General features: G+C 37.9%; 2 protein-coding genes across 7 annotated transcripts in view; one reads left to right on the top strand and one right to left on the bottom strand.

Moving 5' to 3' along the window:
• Positions 1-8,116, top strand: part of ABI1 (abl interactor 1) — a 117,132-nt gene extending 109,016 nt beyond the window's left edge. For all 5 annotated transcript variants that reach the window (XM_004470763.4, XM_004470767.5, XM_004470764.5 and 2 more), the window contains 2 exons: positions 1,161-1,346; positions 6,251-8,116. In XM_004470763.4, the coding sequence (XP_004470820.1) occupies positions 1,161-1,346; positions 6,251-6,426 (362 nt within the window). In that variant the 3' untranslated portion in view covers positions 6,427-8,116. The remainder of the gene's footprint in view (positions 1-1,160; positions 1,347-6,250) is intronic.
• Positions 8,117-8,630: 514 nt separating this feature from the next.
• The window catches only part of PDSS1 (decaprenyl diphosphate synthase subunit 1), a 43,693-nt gene continuing 36,095 nt past the window's right edge, over positions 8,631-16,228 (bottom strand). Inside the window, exons 10-11 of one of the 2 annotated variants that reach the window (XM_058297801.2) lie at positions 12,826-12,906; positions 8,631-9,118 (exon numbers count right to left, since the gene is read on the bottom strand). In XM_058297801.2, the coding sequence (XP_058153784.1) occupies positions 8,978-9,118; positions 12,826-12,906 (222 nt within the window). In that variant the 3' untranslated portion in view covers positions 8,631-8,977. The remainder of the gene's footprint in view (positions 9,119-12,825; positions 12,907-16,228) is intronic. The other variant, XM_012529934.4, reaches the window with a different exon arrangement.

Consider the following 16,228-nt stretch of genomic DNA (forward strand, 5'->3'; position numbering starts at 1 on the left):
ATTACAGATAGATTATGACTGCTTTCTTTGCTTATATAAATAGCCCCAGAATTTGGCATGTGAGTTAGTAGGTTTATAGTATGAATGTCTCCCCTGCAGCTATTATATAATTCCTGTGTTAATTTGTTGCCAGTCTTTTTCATGTTTTTTGAACTTTGAAAAAGAAATTTGTAGATCAGAAATTTAGATTAAGGATTAGTTGTGTTCCAGCCATGAATTCCTTAATATTGGGAGCATTTATTACCTGGTATCATAATAGTTAAGCGAACACAGTTCTAGCCTGACATTTTCCCACTTCATTGTTTAATCCATTGATTATTTAAAGCACACATATACACATACTGCAACCATCTAAAATTTGAGGTATGAGTCATTTTTATTATTTTGCATGAAATAAGTTTCTTTCCATTTGTCTTTTTATTACATCTTCCTTCAACACTTTGTTTTAAAAATCATAATTGTGGATATAGTCTTAGAAAATTGTGGCCTTATGATCTAGTAATTCCCTCAACTCATGTTTATGTTTTATTAGCAATAATGCAAAATCTTAGCTTTCTTTTTACAGTTAAAAAATGATTGTAAATATAAACTTTAAAAATAATATTTAATGAAATTTTCTATTAGTTAGGAATTTATATAATTTTTAATGTAAGTGTTTTTATGTTATTAAGATTTAAATAAAAGAAGCAGCCCAAATACCATCAACTTTTTTTTCTCTCGAGTAAAACAAACAATTAACCAATAAAGAAGATCCACCCACTAAAAACTTATTTCTAGTTTTCCTAAATAAAGTTATTTAAAAGTAAAAACTAGGACATAAATGAGTACAGTGAAAGATTAGAGTGATGTTTGTATTTGAGCCTTGGAATAAGGAAACTTCTTTTATGCCTTCAGTCCTCATAAAAAGAGACATTGTCTAACTCCCTCCATTTGATTAATTTGTAGTACTTCCTGATGACCTTATTTTCAGCTCAATTTTTATTGTTGCAAAATTAAGTGCTATAAGCATATACTTTAACACACTGAGCTTTTATTTCTAATCCTTGCATGTTTTATTATAGTGCATGCTGTATATGAGTTAGAGCTTTCTTAAATTCTACTAACATGAATTGCCATGTAGTCTAATTTCTGATTCAAATTAATGATCTGAATCCTTTTAGTTGCTGATAGCCCAACTCCTCCCCCACCACCTCCACCAGACGACATTCCTATGTTTGATGACTCTCCACCTCCACCACCACCACCTCCAGTGGACTATGAAGATGAGGAGGCTGCAGTAGTTCAGTATAATGATCCATATGCAGACGGGGATCCTGCCTGGGCTCCAAAAAATTATATTGAGAAAGGTAAGGTACAATCATTAAGTAATTCTAGAATTTTAGTGCTATGAAGAACATCGTAGTCCAATGTTTCGCATCCCTTTGAACTGCCCTTCCAGCCAAGATGATTTAGTTGAACTTTGTTTCCTTTGCTTTGTATTATTTTCCAATGAAAGGGAGAATTCTCCTCTTATTTATTTATTTATTTTTGAGGTGCTGGAGCCAGGGCACCTCATATGTGGGAAGCCTGTGCTCAACCACTGAGCCACATGGGCTCTCTGAGGTTTTTCGTTTGTTTGCTTGTTTTTTTTCTTTTTCTTCTTTAAGGAAGCAAAGGGACCGAACCCAGGACCTCCCATGTGTGCAACAGGCACTCAATTGCTTGAGTCATATCCGCTCCTCTACTCTTATTTTTTAAGTTAAAATTATGTCATAATGTTGAATGTACTTCTTAAAACTACATAAGCTTCCATCTGGTAATTAACTTGCCTGTTGATATTTTATAGATGAAACAACTAAGGCACAAAGAGAAATGAAATGACTTACAAAAGTCATGTAATTAGTAAAGATTTTTAAAAATTTTTCATTTTCATCTTATAATATGTATAGAAACCTTTCATATCTCAATATTTTAAAATATATTGGGTAAAATGAAAAAAGTCCATGTTTTCCAGTTAGTTGATTTTGTAAAAGAGAAATCGGTAGGATTTCATTTTACAAAATTATGTGTAGAAAGGTTATAATGACCTAAAATTTACTGTAATTATCTATTAAGAAATGGTGAGTGGAGAAGAAACAAATCCTGTTTCTACAGTTTACTTGCTTTTCCTCAACCATTTCTGTGCTATTTTAATATCTGTATGCCTGTAGAGTTCTGGAAAATGCGTGCAATTTAGTTGACCACATTTAATTGCCTTCCACTGACTTTATTGAATTAACCAATTTTAAGAAAGTAGCTGTAACTCTTTGGACCAAGGCATTCTCTCTGGCCCAAGTTTTGATGCAAGGCTGTTTTTCTTATTTATATTTTGTAGCAGTAAATATTTTACAAATGTTAGATTCTCATGTACCTTTGAAAAAAGGTATTTTTTATTATTTTGAGGATGATAAATGTCAGTTGTCTTGAATTATGTTTTTGCCTGTAATTTTCTTACCTGGTAAAGCAAATTTAACTTTAAGTAAATATAAAAATAGGACCATTATATTATACAAGTTGACAAATTTGGTATGATACAATGGTTAATACACTCAATAACAAGCAGGATTAAAAAACACCTGAAGGGAGGCAGACTTGGCCCATTGGATAGGGCGTCCGCCTACCACATGGGAGGTCCGCGGTTCAAACCCCGGGCCTCCTTGACCCGTGTAGAGTTGGCCCACGCACAACGCTGATGCGTGCAAGGAGTCCCCCGCATAGGGGAGCCCCATGCGCAAGGAGTGCGCCCTGTAAGGAGAGCTGCCCAGCGCGAAAAAAGTGCAGCCTGCCCAAGAATGGCGCTGCCCACATGGAGAGCTAACACAACAAGATGACGCAACCAAAAGAAACACAGATTCCCAGTGCCGCTGATAAGGACAGAAGTGGTCACAGAAGAACACACAGCAAATGGACACAGAGAGCAGACAACGGGGGGGAGAGAAATTTGGAAAAAAAAAAAAACAACCCAAAAAACAAAAACCCACCTGAAGTTGAATAAGGGGTTTTAAGAAGCATCAGAACACTTTTTTGTAAAGAGCCACTTAGTAAAATACTTTAAACTTCACCTGCCATCTGGAAGTCTCTATTATAACTGCTCAACCCTGCTGTTGTAGTGAAAAAGTAGCCATGTCAATATATAAATGAACAGACATGGCCATGTTCCAGTAAGACTTTATTTCCCAAAACAAGGTGGTGGCTTGAATTTGGCCCATGGACCATTGTTCACTGACCCCTGGTCTAAATTAAGAAGTTGAGGTTTATAAATGTTAAAGCCTTTAGCAGTCAGTAGACAAGATAAAGAAAACTGGGTTTAATAGGATTTCAATTGAATATTTAAAGTAACAATATTACATGGCTGTTCTAAAAGCCAGGTTTTTAGGGTAAATAATTAAACTTCAGCCTAATATGTAACCAACTGATCACATCCATAGTAGTCATTTAAACTAATATTATGTCTAATTCTGACATGCAAACTGGAGTACCTTCAGAGGAAAATAATCAAGGAGCTGAAGTATCTGTAAAGTACATCTATAATGAGGAACAATTGCAGACATTCTTAAGTTGGAGAAAAGAAGATTCCAGAGGGACTAGATAGGTATCTTCAAATATTTATGATAGAGAAGTAGGATTAGAATATTAGACTTCTAGAGGTTACAAGACCCCTATAGTATACACAGAAGGGAGAGGTTGGCTTTTTATATGGATTAGGATCCTGGCAAGAAGAATGGACATCAAATTGTTAACAGTTAAATATTTAATAATAAGAGGTAGTATATGAGGGGCTATGTGCATTGGGGGATTGGGGTGTGGGTGAACTCAGTTCCATTCACAAAGGGGACCTCAAAAATATAAATATAATCAATCTTTAATTTCACCAACAATTTGTATACTTGGAACTAGAACATGAAGAAATAAAATTTTCATTCCACTGACAGACTTGAGGGTCCCAGACCTTTGTCAGGATCAGTCTAAAAATCTACACCACTCAAACTCTTAACCAACTGTAACTCTGAGTACAAAGAAATGTTACCAAATAGTTAAATGGTAATAATTATTAAATAATGATAAATTAATTATACTCAGATCTTTTTTAAAAAAAGTTTTATTCACACACCATACAATCTATCCAAAGTGTACAATCTGGTAATAATTCTTATTAGCAATTTTCCTTACTCATGGGTTTTTTTTGAGCAGTCACCTGTTCCTCTTGGATGGCTGTTTAGCCAAAAATAAAAACCATAATAATAATATTGATTCTGTGTGTGTGTTTTAAAACTTGATAAGCCTTTGAGCTCTTAATCGATGGTAGGATTAAAAGGGGAGGCAAACAGACTTGTTTAGTTTACTTGACATAGTATTTTCTAAGAAGGAAACAATGGCCTATTTTAACTTAGCAAATTTTTTAATAGATTAGTACTTCACTTCTCTCCCTTATTATAATAAATTCCTAATTCAGAATAATTATGTGGAAAGAAGCCATCTTTGTTAGAGGAAAAATGAACTTTAGAATATCTTAAAAACTCCCTGTTTTAAGGAAAAAAACTGGTTACCAAGAATACCCTGAGATAAGCCAATGAAAAAACACCTGTATCACATACCATTTCACATATACTAGAAAATTATATAATTTTAGAATTACTATGCTGTAAAGGCAGAGTAAAGGAATTCTTAAATTCATAAACCAATAGTTTGGAAAACAACTAATTTTTGGATTGTGTTCCCTTTCTGCAGTGCTGTTTCTTTCTTTTTTTTAAAGATTTATTTATTTATTTATTTATCTCCCCTTCCCTTTTCCCCTCCCCCACCCCCACCCCGGTTGCCTGTTCTCTGTATCTAATTTTTTTTTTAAGATTTATTTATTTATTTAACCCCCCCCCCCCCCCCCCCGGTTGTCTGTTCTCTGTGTCTGTGTGTCTGTTTGCTGCGTCTTGTTTCTTTGTCCGCTTCTGTTGTCGTCAGCGGCACGGGAAGTGTGTGCGGCACCATTCCTGGGCAGGCTGCACTTTCTTTCGCACTGGGCGGCTCTCCTTACCAGGCACACTCCTTGCGCGTGGGGCTCCCCTCCGCAGGGGACACCCCTGCGTGGCAGGGCACTCCTTGCACGCATCAGCACTGCGCATGGGCCAGCTCCACACGGGCCAAGGAGGCCCGGGGTGTGAACTGCGGACCTCCCATGTGGTAGACGGACGCCCTAACCACTGGGCCAAGTCCACTTCCCCTCTGTGTCTATTTTGCTGCGTGTTTTTCTTTGTCCGCTTCTGTTGTTGTCAGTGGCACGGGAATCTGTATTTCTTTTTGTTGCGTCATCTTGTTGTGCCAGCTCTCTGTGTGTGGCACCATTCCTGGGCAGGCTGCACTTTCTTTTGCGCTGGGCGGCTCTCCTTACGGGGCGCACTTCTTGCGCGTGGGGCTCCCCTACGCGGGTACACCCTGCATGGCAGGGCACTCCTTGCGCGCATCAGCATGCAGTGCTGTTTTCAAAGGAAGAGAGTATTCTGAACACAAAAGAATGAGATACCAGAGTCATAATCAGTTCTCTAAGTCTTAATGTATCTTTACTCAGCTATTTCCTCTTATTTATAAAAAGAATTCTTGGGGAGTGGATGTAGCTCAGTGGTTGAGTGCCTGCTTCACATGAATGAGGTCCTGGGTTCAATCCCTGGTACCTCCTAAAAACAAACAAATAAAAACCCTGTTTACCTTTAAAGTGCACACATATTCTTAAAAAAAAAAAAAAAGTGTGGGTATAGTTCTATGAATTACAGGAATATTTTCCTTGGATGAGAGTAGGATGAAATTTACCTGTATTTTCAAATTAGATGTTTAGGTTTTTGCCTTATTTACAGGATGGCTCTGTGCTTTGCCTAGTAGTTATTTTGAAAATGATGCTTTGCAGATGGTAGGCATGTAGTAGATATTTGAATGACTAAATTGAAACATCTAATAAATTCTAAAATTCAGAGATCTTTCCTAAAGAGATCAGTAGAAGTCATTGACTTCTGTAGTAGAAATCATTGATGTCTGTAATCTAATTTCATTTTGGCCCTAAGATCAAGCCAATGATTTAGGCATATGATTGACAATTGATCTGCCTATATTTATAGATTTAAGAATTTAAAATCTTCATAAAAATGGCTGATTTTGCTATGCTGTAGATTTAATTGGCATTAAGTTATAAAATTAAAGTGAATGTTGGATTTAGTACACTCATATATTTTATCTCTTTTCTCCATAGTTGTTGCAATATATGATTATACAAAAGACAAGGATGATGAGCTATCATTTATGGAGGGTGCAATCATTTATGTAATAAAGAAGAACGATGACGGCTGGTATGAAGGAGTCTGCAATCGAGTGACTGGTCTGTTCCCCGGGAACTATGTGGAATCAATCATGCACTATACTGATTAAACTTTTTTTGCTTTTAAAGTAGATTATTATTACTCAGTCATACTGTGGGACTATTATGGCTAACAGAATTGTCTTAATATGTTTTAAAATGTGCCCATATTTTCAGGACATGCTGTTTATTGGTATCTTTGAATGTCTATACATAAGCACAAATCTTTGAGGCAGTTTGTGTACTGCTAAACAGTTTATACAGGAGGCTGTCCAGAAGTGATTGTGCTTATGTATTTACTTACTGTTATCTTTATGACCAGCCTAAATATTCTGGGAAAGTAGGGTATATAAATATTTAACGAATCATAATTCAGACCATTACATCTCCCAGTGCAGCGTGGTTACTAACACTGTCAGACTAACATTAATATCAGAAAATTTAAATGCTGGTGCTGGTCAGACTTTTCATTTAGATTCTTTCATTCTTGAACTATACTATTTGTTTAAAGCATGCAAATTTATGTATTGAAATATACTTAAAAAATCCAAGATGCTTCCAATTTGTGTACTATTTTACCTGGAGTACTCATACTTGTCTCTAAATGAATTATCTGAGGTCTCCATGTGAAACAGAACAAACAAAGGGTGATCTGTAATGTTGTAATTTGTATCTAAGTTTTTTTAATGAGTGAATTTGAATTATAAAATTTTTTCCATTCATAAATACATAAGTGAACCAAAGGTCTTTGTCCTTTCCTTCACTGGTTTGATTTAAAAATAAATAAATAAAAGATACTGATTAATTGCAGAATTCTGGTTCTATTTTCTGAATATATTGACTTTGGAAAAAATTTTAGCCTTATCTCAATCTGTCCCAAGAGCAACATGACTGATTATTGCAGATTTACAATCTGAGGTGGTTATTTACAAGTCAATCTACTGAATTTCTTTTCTAAAAAACTGTTTCAAAGCTAAGAAAATATGTCAAAGTATGCATATTCATAATGTAGGTAAAATTCTTAAGGATTGTTATTTCAGTCCTTGTGTTTTACAGTGAACTGTTGTATACTGGTTCATTGAAAGAAAATTATAAGTGCATATTGCTTTTGTGAAAGTGGATGCAATTGATTTTTGAATAGGCACTATTTAAGCCATTATCTGGCACTAGCAATGTAAAAAGACTTAAAATAATTGGGAAGGAAGGTGGGCCATGTATTAACCAGTGAACAGGGATATGCCTAACCAACAGATTTGTCTTGTCATTTGACATAATTGAAATGCAACACATGCACTTTGTGTGTCTCCTTTTAATTTAAGGGAGGGTTAGAGGGATGTTTTCTCTTTTTATCTTGTGTATAATTCTATATTGCTTAGGATATTAAAGTAGAGCACTCATGTGGGTTTCTGTGTATTGAGGATTTGTTTGGTTTCAAATTATAGTTATGTACTGGGCGTTACAGACTTCTAACAGCATAGTGAATGATAAGAATAGTAGAAAACATTTATTTCTGAAAATTAAAGACCATTATTGCTACCAAATCAATGTGACTGTTTCATATGCATTTTGCCGTTATTTTTAAACATGATTTCAGTATCATTAGTGATCAGCTAGCTACCTTCTGCTTTTTATTTTAAGTGGAATGTTATCTTAATTTGTATATAACCTGTTGTCTAAATTTTATGTACAGTCTTTTATAATAAACCATTCTCCTGTATGAAATTTTGGATACTGTTAAAATATAACTAATGTGGACTTAAATGTAGACCTTCACTTGTATGCTCCTTTCACTTTTTCAGTCAACAGCTGTGTTTGAGTTTCCTAGCCTACTTAAAGGAGATACCATAACATGGGATGGCTTAAACAATGGGGATTTATTAGCTTACAGTTTGGGACCGAGAAAATGTCCAAGCCAAGGCATCATGAAGGTGATGCCTTCTTGTAGAAGACTGGCTGCTGGCAACCCGTTTTCTCTGCCACATGGCAAGGCACTTGGCCGTGTCTGCTGGCCTCTCCCTTTCCATGTTTTGATGCTTTTAGCTTCTTGCTTCTGTGGCTGTCTCTCTCTTTTCCCACTCTCTATTCATTCTGTTTATAAAGGACTTCAGTAAGAGGATTAAGACCTATTCTGAATGGGGCTAGTCGCACCTTAATTGAAGTAGCCTCTTAGAAAGATCTACTTACGGTGGGTTTACTCTGCCAGGAATGGATTGATTTTAAGAACATGTTTTTCTGGTGTACTACATACAGCTTCAAACCACCAGAAGGTAAAACAGACAAACTATTTGAATTTTAAGATTATTTATTTGTTAAATGGCTTTACATGTGGATATTAACAGTGTAAACAATACCACATATAACCATCACTATACGTTGATTAGAATTTACAGGACTAGAACAACAGATTCAGATGGCTTAATTACATAGTTCTAGCTTTCTTCAATACAACTTTAAAAAAGTTTTCTGAAAAACTTTGATAATTTAAAAAACTGCCCATCAATAAGATTGAAATGATTTTTTAAAATGATTTTTGGTAATCTGCACATGAAGCAAAGTGAAATCCACAAAATTCTTTAGGCACAGTCTGGTAAAATTAGCTGCCAGAAAGAACGGAAAGAGTTGTCATTTATCTCTTGTGAGTACAATTTCGGAAAGCTGAATGAGGGCATCTCTTTCTGGAGAAGGTCGAAGTTTACTGATCTCTCTTATTGCTTCGTGGCAGTACCGCTGGGCGAGGTAGGTTGTTTGTTGCACACCATCACTCTGTGGGGTACAGAACAAAACAGATGTATGTCATTGGCCTGATCATTTTTAATTCCTGCTATAATGAATTAAAACATACTTTTGAGATCACATCAGCAGAGGGTGAGGTGTGCAGTCAAGAGCCAAACTATGTTTCTAATACTCTCCCTGCAACTCATAATTCTAGCTTTCTCTGCCTACTTCTTTAAGCCTTTTTCAAAGAATGAAGCACATTTTTATTCTGTTAGCATGCACAGCAACTAGTATCTAATAGCTCTCTGTTTTCCCCTATTTTTTTGCTGAGCAGTTTTTTCTTAAGTTCTACATACATAAAATATCTGTACACACTTTTTTATTGAAAAAAACTCAACTTTAAAAAAAAAAATGAGAGCATATACATAATAAAATCAACAGTTCCTTTTCCCTCTTCCAAAGGCATCAGCTTTATCCACTGGTTTTGGTTCTGTACCTAAGCTCACATACTATTCCTTGATTATCAGTTTGTTATATCTCTTGCTTCTCTGCCAAGACAGGTGAGGAGTTAGCCCATCCATACTTTTTTTTTTTTTGGGAAAACAAACACGGGGGCTTTTATTATTCTTTCCGACATGAGAGCAGGTCTTGGCAGGATGGGGGCAGGAAGTCCTGGTGGTGGGGAGGAGGCCCCTTCTTGCCAGTGATGAGTGGATTCTGCAGGACCATGATGACCGCGTCCCCCTGCCAGGAACACCTTGGAGATGCAGCACTCCTTGTGAACAGGCTTGGACTTCTTGCCCTTGCTGCTCTTGGGGACCTCAGTCCACATCTTCATGTTCTCCAGCACCGTGTTGCAGTGCCTCACAGGATTGTTGTGAAGATTAAAAATGCTTACTGGGCGCTCACTACATGCACTGCTTTAAGCACAAGGGATATGACAATGAGGCAAACAGGTAACACTGCCCCTTACGGGGCTTGTGTTCTGTTGAAGGCCTTCACACAGCCCAGGAGCTTCCTGTGACAGTTGATGAGCACTTGGGTATTGTTCTTGACTGACTACGTGAGCATGGAAACGGGGCCTGTGTTAAACTCCTCCTCCTCCCACTTCTGCAGCTCCTCCAGGGTTGTCTCACTCTTGGGTTTGTTGAGGATGCTCCAGGAGGAAGGCTGCCACTTAACCCATAAAATTTCTGCCTTCATTCCTGGCTGGCTATCAGAAAAGGGCTCTTCCCACCCTTTCCACCTGTTCATCAGTCAAATGTACACCCCCAGCCCCATTCCTGGCCGCCTATTCCTGCCCTGGCCTCACGTGGTCATAAGAGTGTTCTAGGATCTCTTCTATCCCCATCTGTCCTATTTTGATCCTTATCCTAATATGATCATTATACTGCTGCATATTGCTGTCTTTAGTTGTATTGATTACCTTTATCATCTTGTAGCAGCATCTTCTGACTTATCTTGTATAAGATGAGTGTACCAGTGCTTCTGTTCTTTCCTCCTTTTTTAACCATACTTTTATACTCTAGATAAGACTATTTTGTAATCAGTTTATATTGATTCTTTCTAAAACCTGAACACTAATGAAGTACTTATTATTTCCATGATGTAAAACCATTTTACTGCAGAGCCAAGTCATTTCCTTCGTCATGGTTTCAAGTTCATGATCCAGTCATTTAAAGCAGAATATTCCTGATGTCTTGTCTGGAAGGCCTCTGATTTCCCATACTCTATAACATTTGCTTGCAGTAGGATATGTTTAGGGTGCTGTGCCATACTGTACAGATGCCCACCTCTGGATGTGACCAACTCATCTTTTTCCTTTTTGAAAAAGGTATGCCACGATCCTAATATGCCCAATGTCTTAAGTCATTCTGTCTCCTACTGGGAGTGACTATTCCTAGGTCTATCGTACAACTCTCATCCAGGCATGTACCTTCATTGGACTCTTTGGTTCACCCCACTGCCTTTAGTACCTAATCTTTCTCTTTCTCTTGGTGTTTGCACACTTTTTGCTAAATTACATCCACAAATAGCCTTCCCAGAAAAAGCGTATGGGAAGTGAACTTTAGTCCTTATGGGTGATGACCTCCTTTTGCCTTCAGATTGGAAGGATGGTTTGCTGGATACAGAATTCTAGGGTTAAGGAGGTTTCCTTGTCCTCTATCTGGAAGGCCTTGCTCCACTGCCTTCTAGCTTCTAGGGTTTTTGCTATACATTGAGCCGACTGGATCCCTTTTCCTTTCGCAGCTCAACAGTTTTTTTCTAGCTTTCTTTTTTTATTATCTTCCTGAACTATCTGTTAGGTGATTGTGTTGATCTTCATAGCTTTTCTCTCATTTTTCATCTTAGAACATTTCTGTTTACATTTTGGAAGAGTTCCTCAATTTCATGTCCCGGTCCTTCTATGGCTTAGTTTTTCACAATTTTAAGTTTGTTAGAGCTCTGTCTCATTGTTTTTTGTTGTTGGTTTTTTCCTTCATATTACCCTGTTCTTTTTTTATGAATACAATAGTACCCTTTTGGATCCTATTTATATTTCATCTGAGTCCTTATTTCTGTTTATCTTAATATCTCACTCTGTCATGAAGCAAGTGTTCATCAAACTGTTTAGTAATCCTGAGCTGTCCATTCGTATTTAATGAGGACTGAGAGTGCTGTGTGTCAACACGGAACTAGAATTTAGGGGTCTTTAGAGAATCTGTTTGGAGATCACCTTTTTGGATTTTTTTTCTAAGTGTGCTTTTCCTGAGGCTTAGTGGAATTTCACTGGTTTGTATAAGATCTAAAATTAGTTCTCTTTTTAGTCCCACTTCTCACTCCAGCTTCAGTCACTATTATTTCTCAAGCTGGAACTTTACATGATTTCCCAGGCGGATGGACCTCTTTTTCAGTTGTAGCTGATTAAGGTGGTAACCTGTAGCAAATTACAGTGCTTAATATCCTTTGGAGGGGTTTTGCTTTTGGGAAATGGTAAAAAATCTGAAAGGTAATTAATTATTTAGAACTAACTATAGATCTCAGACCACATTTACTTACTAAAAATTGTTTGCTCACTCCATCTCACTAGATCCATGGGCTTCAAGTGACTATGGATTTGAATTTTGGAAATAGCTCATTCTTAAAAGACAATTACCAAAATGGAAAATAAGCCAAAAATATTTGGTTTCTATAGAAAAGTTGGGAAGATATTTTAAAAAGTGGCAATGTATTTTAAGTGAGCTTATAGCCCCTGAAGGTTAAATAATTCTCGCTTTAAAAAAGAAAAACACTTACATGCATATATCCTTTGTTAATTTTTTTTTTAGTTACTGTTTTAGTCACACCTGTGTAGCGGTCATGTAGGATGGGTTGGGAAATACCTGGTCCAGGAAAGACCAATAGCCGTGGCAGGGATGACTGGAGCCAGTCTGGGTGACTGGGAGAACAGTGCTGCTACTGATGAACATGGGGAAGCCTGGTTCCAAAACAGTGGTTCTCAACCCTGACTGCGCATTAGAATCAATTGGGTAACTTTAAAAAAATTAGTGCCCAAGCCTTACCCACATTCAACTCAATTGGAATCTTTGGAAAGCAATCTAGAAGAAAAATTAAATTAAACAAGATTTTCTTTTGTTTTTATGAGATCAAGATTTGAGCAATGTTGTCTCTTCTTAGTTCATGATTTAATTTTTAGTAACGTTACATCATTTGTTTGGTAAGGTTTTTTGTCACATTGTACCTGCTGCCTTTTTCCTTTTTTTAAATAATCTTACCTGTAATACATATTGTCGAGCTCTGTCCACATCTCCTGGCAAACTGAACCGTCTCATTATCAGAGCATTCATTTCTGGGAACTAACCATAAAGAAAAAAAAATGTTACTCATGGGAGAATCCAGTGTTGTAACACCAGTTTATGGTTTACTGTAACAAAAGGAAAAAATAAAAAGCCGATTAGATGTCTAGATGATGTAGGACAGCAGTAAATTACAGCTATTAAAGAAACAGAGCTAAGATTACAGCCATTCTCCATGCCCTGGGATTGAGATGGTGCATGGAGATGACTGGCTGTTGATGCTTGGCCGTTCTGATGTTCTAGTCTATCCTGAAGTCAAAAGGGGAGGGAACAAAGTACAAAGGTCAACGAAAAACAAAAGGGTTTTAGAGTAAAATTTTGGGAAACAATTCTCTGTTCTTACTCTAGAGAGAAAGGAATGATACAACATGGATCTTAACATTTTACTTATCCAGCATTTTTATTTGATAAATATATATATATAGCATTTCTCAAGTGCCGGGTAGTATTCAAAACACTTTCTAAATCTCACAGCAATCCCCATTTTACAGACAAGGAAACATACTTAGAAAAGTTAAATCATTTGCCCAGTGCATTAAGCTGATAAATGCCAGAACCAGGGAATTGAACCCAGACAGTCTTGCTTCATAGTTCATTCTCTTAACCCGATGTGTGTTAAGAGAATCCATTCCACTCCAAATCCATTCCACTCTAAACAAGAACCTGGCTCTAAACCTTGCTTAGTGTATTTTAACTGAAATTAGAATTTTTTAAAGACTTATTTTAATTAATTAATTTCTCCCCACCCCCTTGTTGTTTGCACTTGCTGTGTCTGTTCATCTTCCTTGTTCCTTCAGGAGGCACCAGGAACTGAACTCAGGACCTCTGATGTAGGAGGGAGGTGTCTAATTGCTTTAGCCACCTCTTTTCCCTGCTTTTGTTGTGTCTCTCATTAGCTTTTTTCCCCTTGTGTCTCTTATTGCATCAGCTTGCCGCATCTGCCTAGCGTATCAACTCTACTCTTTTTCTTGAGGAGGCACTGGGAACCTCTGCTCCCTGCTCGTTGTGTCTCTCATTGTGGTTTTTTGTTGTTGTTGTTTCTTACTGTATCATCTTGTTTTGTCAACTTGCTGCCCCTGCCCATTACGCCAGCTTACTGTCTTCTTTAGGAGGCATCAGGAATCGAACCATGGACCTCCCATGTGGTAGGCGGGAACTCAGTCCCTTGGGCCCCATCCGCTTCCCTGAAATTGATTTTTTTTCCACCCCAGTTACAGCTCTTCTACTAGTTCGATAAATAGCAAATACATTTGCTTATTTTTCACCTTATGTGAAAATACTTCTTTCAAAATCAGAAACAGACTTTGAACAATTTAAAGGAAAGCAAAATAGAGTTTGGGTCTTAAACCAACCTTAAAACTAATTAGCTATTTTCACAAAAGTAGTGAACAGTATCAACTTTGATTTTCCTATCATAGTAACCCTCTGAGAAAAGGAGAACTGTGGTTAATTTATTGGCCTGCAGATTTTATTCAAAACTCAAAAGCAGCTTGCATGACCAATACTGAAGAAGCTATCAGGAGTAAAGATTAAGAGTAGGAAAAATCAGATCAGGACCAAAGGATGTGCGAGTGATGGTTTCTCCCTTGGCTGTACCGTAACGTATCTATTGACACTGGGCAAGATTCTCTTTCTGGCTTGACTTTCCACTTCTGTACCATGAAACTGACAGGGCTGTGCTCCTTAAGATACTGCCCTGCCTGAGCACTACATTCATATATGATCTAGCACTGTCCCTGAGTATTACAAATGCTCTGATAATGTTTGTCTACTTTTGATTTAAAGACTACCAATGCTGAAAGCAGCCCACGTTCCCAACTGTGTAGGGAATAAACCCTGTATCAATGTACTGACAGTATAAAATTTTATCAAAAGATTTAAGTTCCTGCTACTTTTAGGGCACAGGTACAGGTGTTACTTAGGTCACAACTCACAGAACTACAGGGTTCATGGAACGACAGGATTCTATCCTAAGTGTCACTGCCTTGAAGTTGTATCTCAAACTTGACGATAACAAAAATCAAGTGAGATCCTTGTTAAAAATACTGATTCCTAGGGCTGTCCCCAGGAGATACATTGTTGCCTATTCCTAAGAAAACTATCTTAAAGGATAGTGGTAGCATTTTGCGTAGGACGTGGTTCTCAGTTTTTCAGATTTTACCCACATCCCCTATGTCTTCTTTAACCACAGTCTGCTGGGCCCCCTGGCCCCTGCATATCTAATTGAGTAGGGGTGGGGCCTGAGAATATGTATTTCTAACAAGGTCCCAGATGATGCTGATCCCACTTTGAGGACCACTGGCCTAGGAGGAGGGTGGGGATTGGGCATTCTACTTTAAATACTAAATTGAACGGCATCTGAGAGCTACTGAGGTTTCAGAGCAGAGGGGGTGTGAGTAAGCCCTGCTGGAAGCAGCTCAGGATGGCTGCACACTACTCGGTTGGGGGGGTTTAAAGACCCTGACGATATTGGCTTGGGGTCTGGCCAGGGCACTGGGATTTTAAAAGCTCCCTGGGTGGGGGAGCTGGTGTAGCTCAGTGGTTGAGTGACTGCTTCCCATGTAGGAGGTCCTGGGTTCAATCCACAGTACCTCCTAAAACAAAACAAAACAGAACAAAACGAAAACACACAAACCCAAATAGAATCCTTTAAAAAAAAAAAACAAAACTCCCTGGCTGTTTTAATGGGCATCACCAGATTAGAAGAGGTAGCAATACCAGGTCAGTTATGGCAGTAACCAGAATTAAGACCAGAATTAATCTGAGGGCAGTAACAGGAAGAGAATGGGCACCAAAAGGCACTAGGAAGACTTTATTTATGCTCTACAATACTTAGCCACTACTTAGAAAACTGCCACCATTAACAGAAATAAGGAAGCCAGGACACCAAATGACTTAATTACCTCGATCTGAGCGCCAGTCCTGGTTCTGCGACCAGTGGGTGTAGCCAAGGGAGTTCCTTACCCTCTGGGGTCCTGGCCTCCAGCTGTATACTGAGGGACTAGAACTACGCGATCTCTTTGTTCTACCAGTCTGCGGCGCAGTGGAACCAGAGAGGTAAGAGGATGTGTTTGGTTTGGGACACGTTGGTGCCTACACCAGCTGGCAGGATGAGTAAATTGTCCTGTAATCACCACCGTGGTGCTTGTAATCTTAGAAGAAGGAAATAGAGTGTACACAGAGAAACCTCAACCAAAGGCTAGCAAGTGAAGAATCAAGAATGTTCCTTCCTTTCAAAGTGTGTCAGAACAAAGTTCTAAACCCATAGCGGCTGCTCACATGCTCACAGAGTTTAAAGGGCCAGCAGCTGGTTCGTTCTCAA

This window comes from Dasypus novemcinctus, chromosome 5, assembly GCF_030445035.2.
Source record: "Dasypus novemcinctus isolate mDasNov1 chromosome 5, mDasNov1.1.hap2, whole genome shotgun sequence".
NCBI classification, from domain to species: domain Eukaryota; kingdom Metazoa; phylum Chordata; class Mammalia; order Cingulata; family Dasypodidae; genus Dasypus; species Dasypus novemcinctus.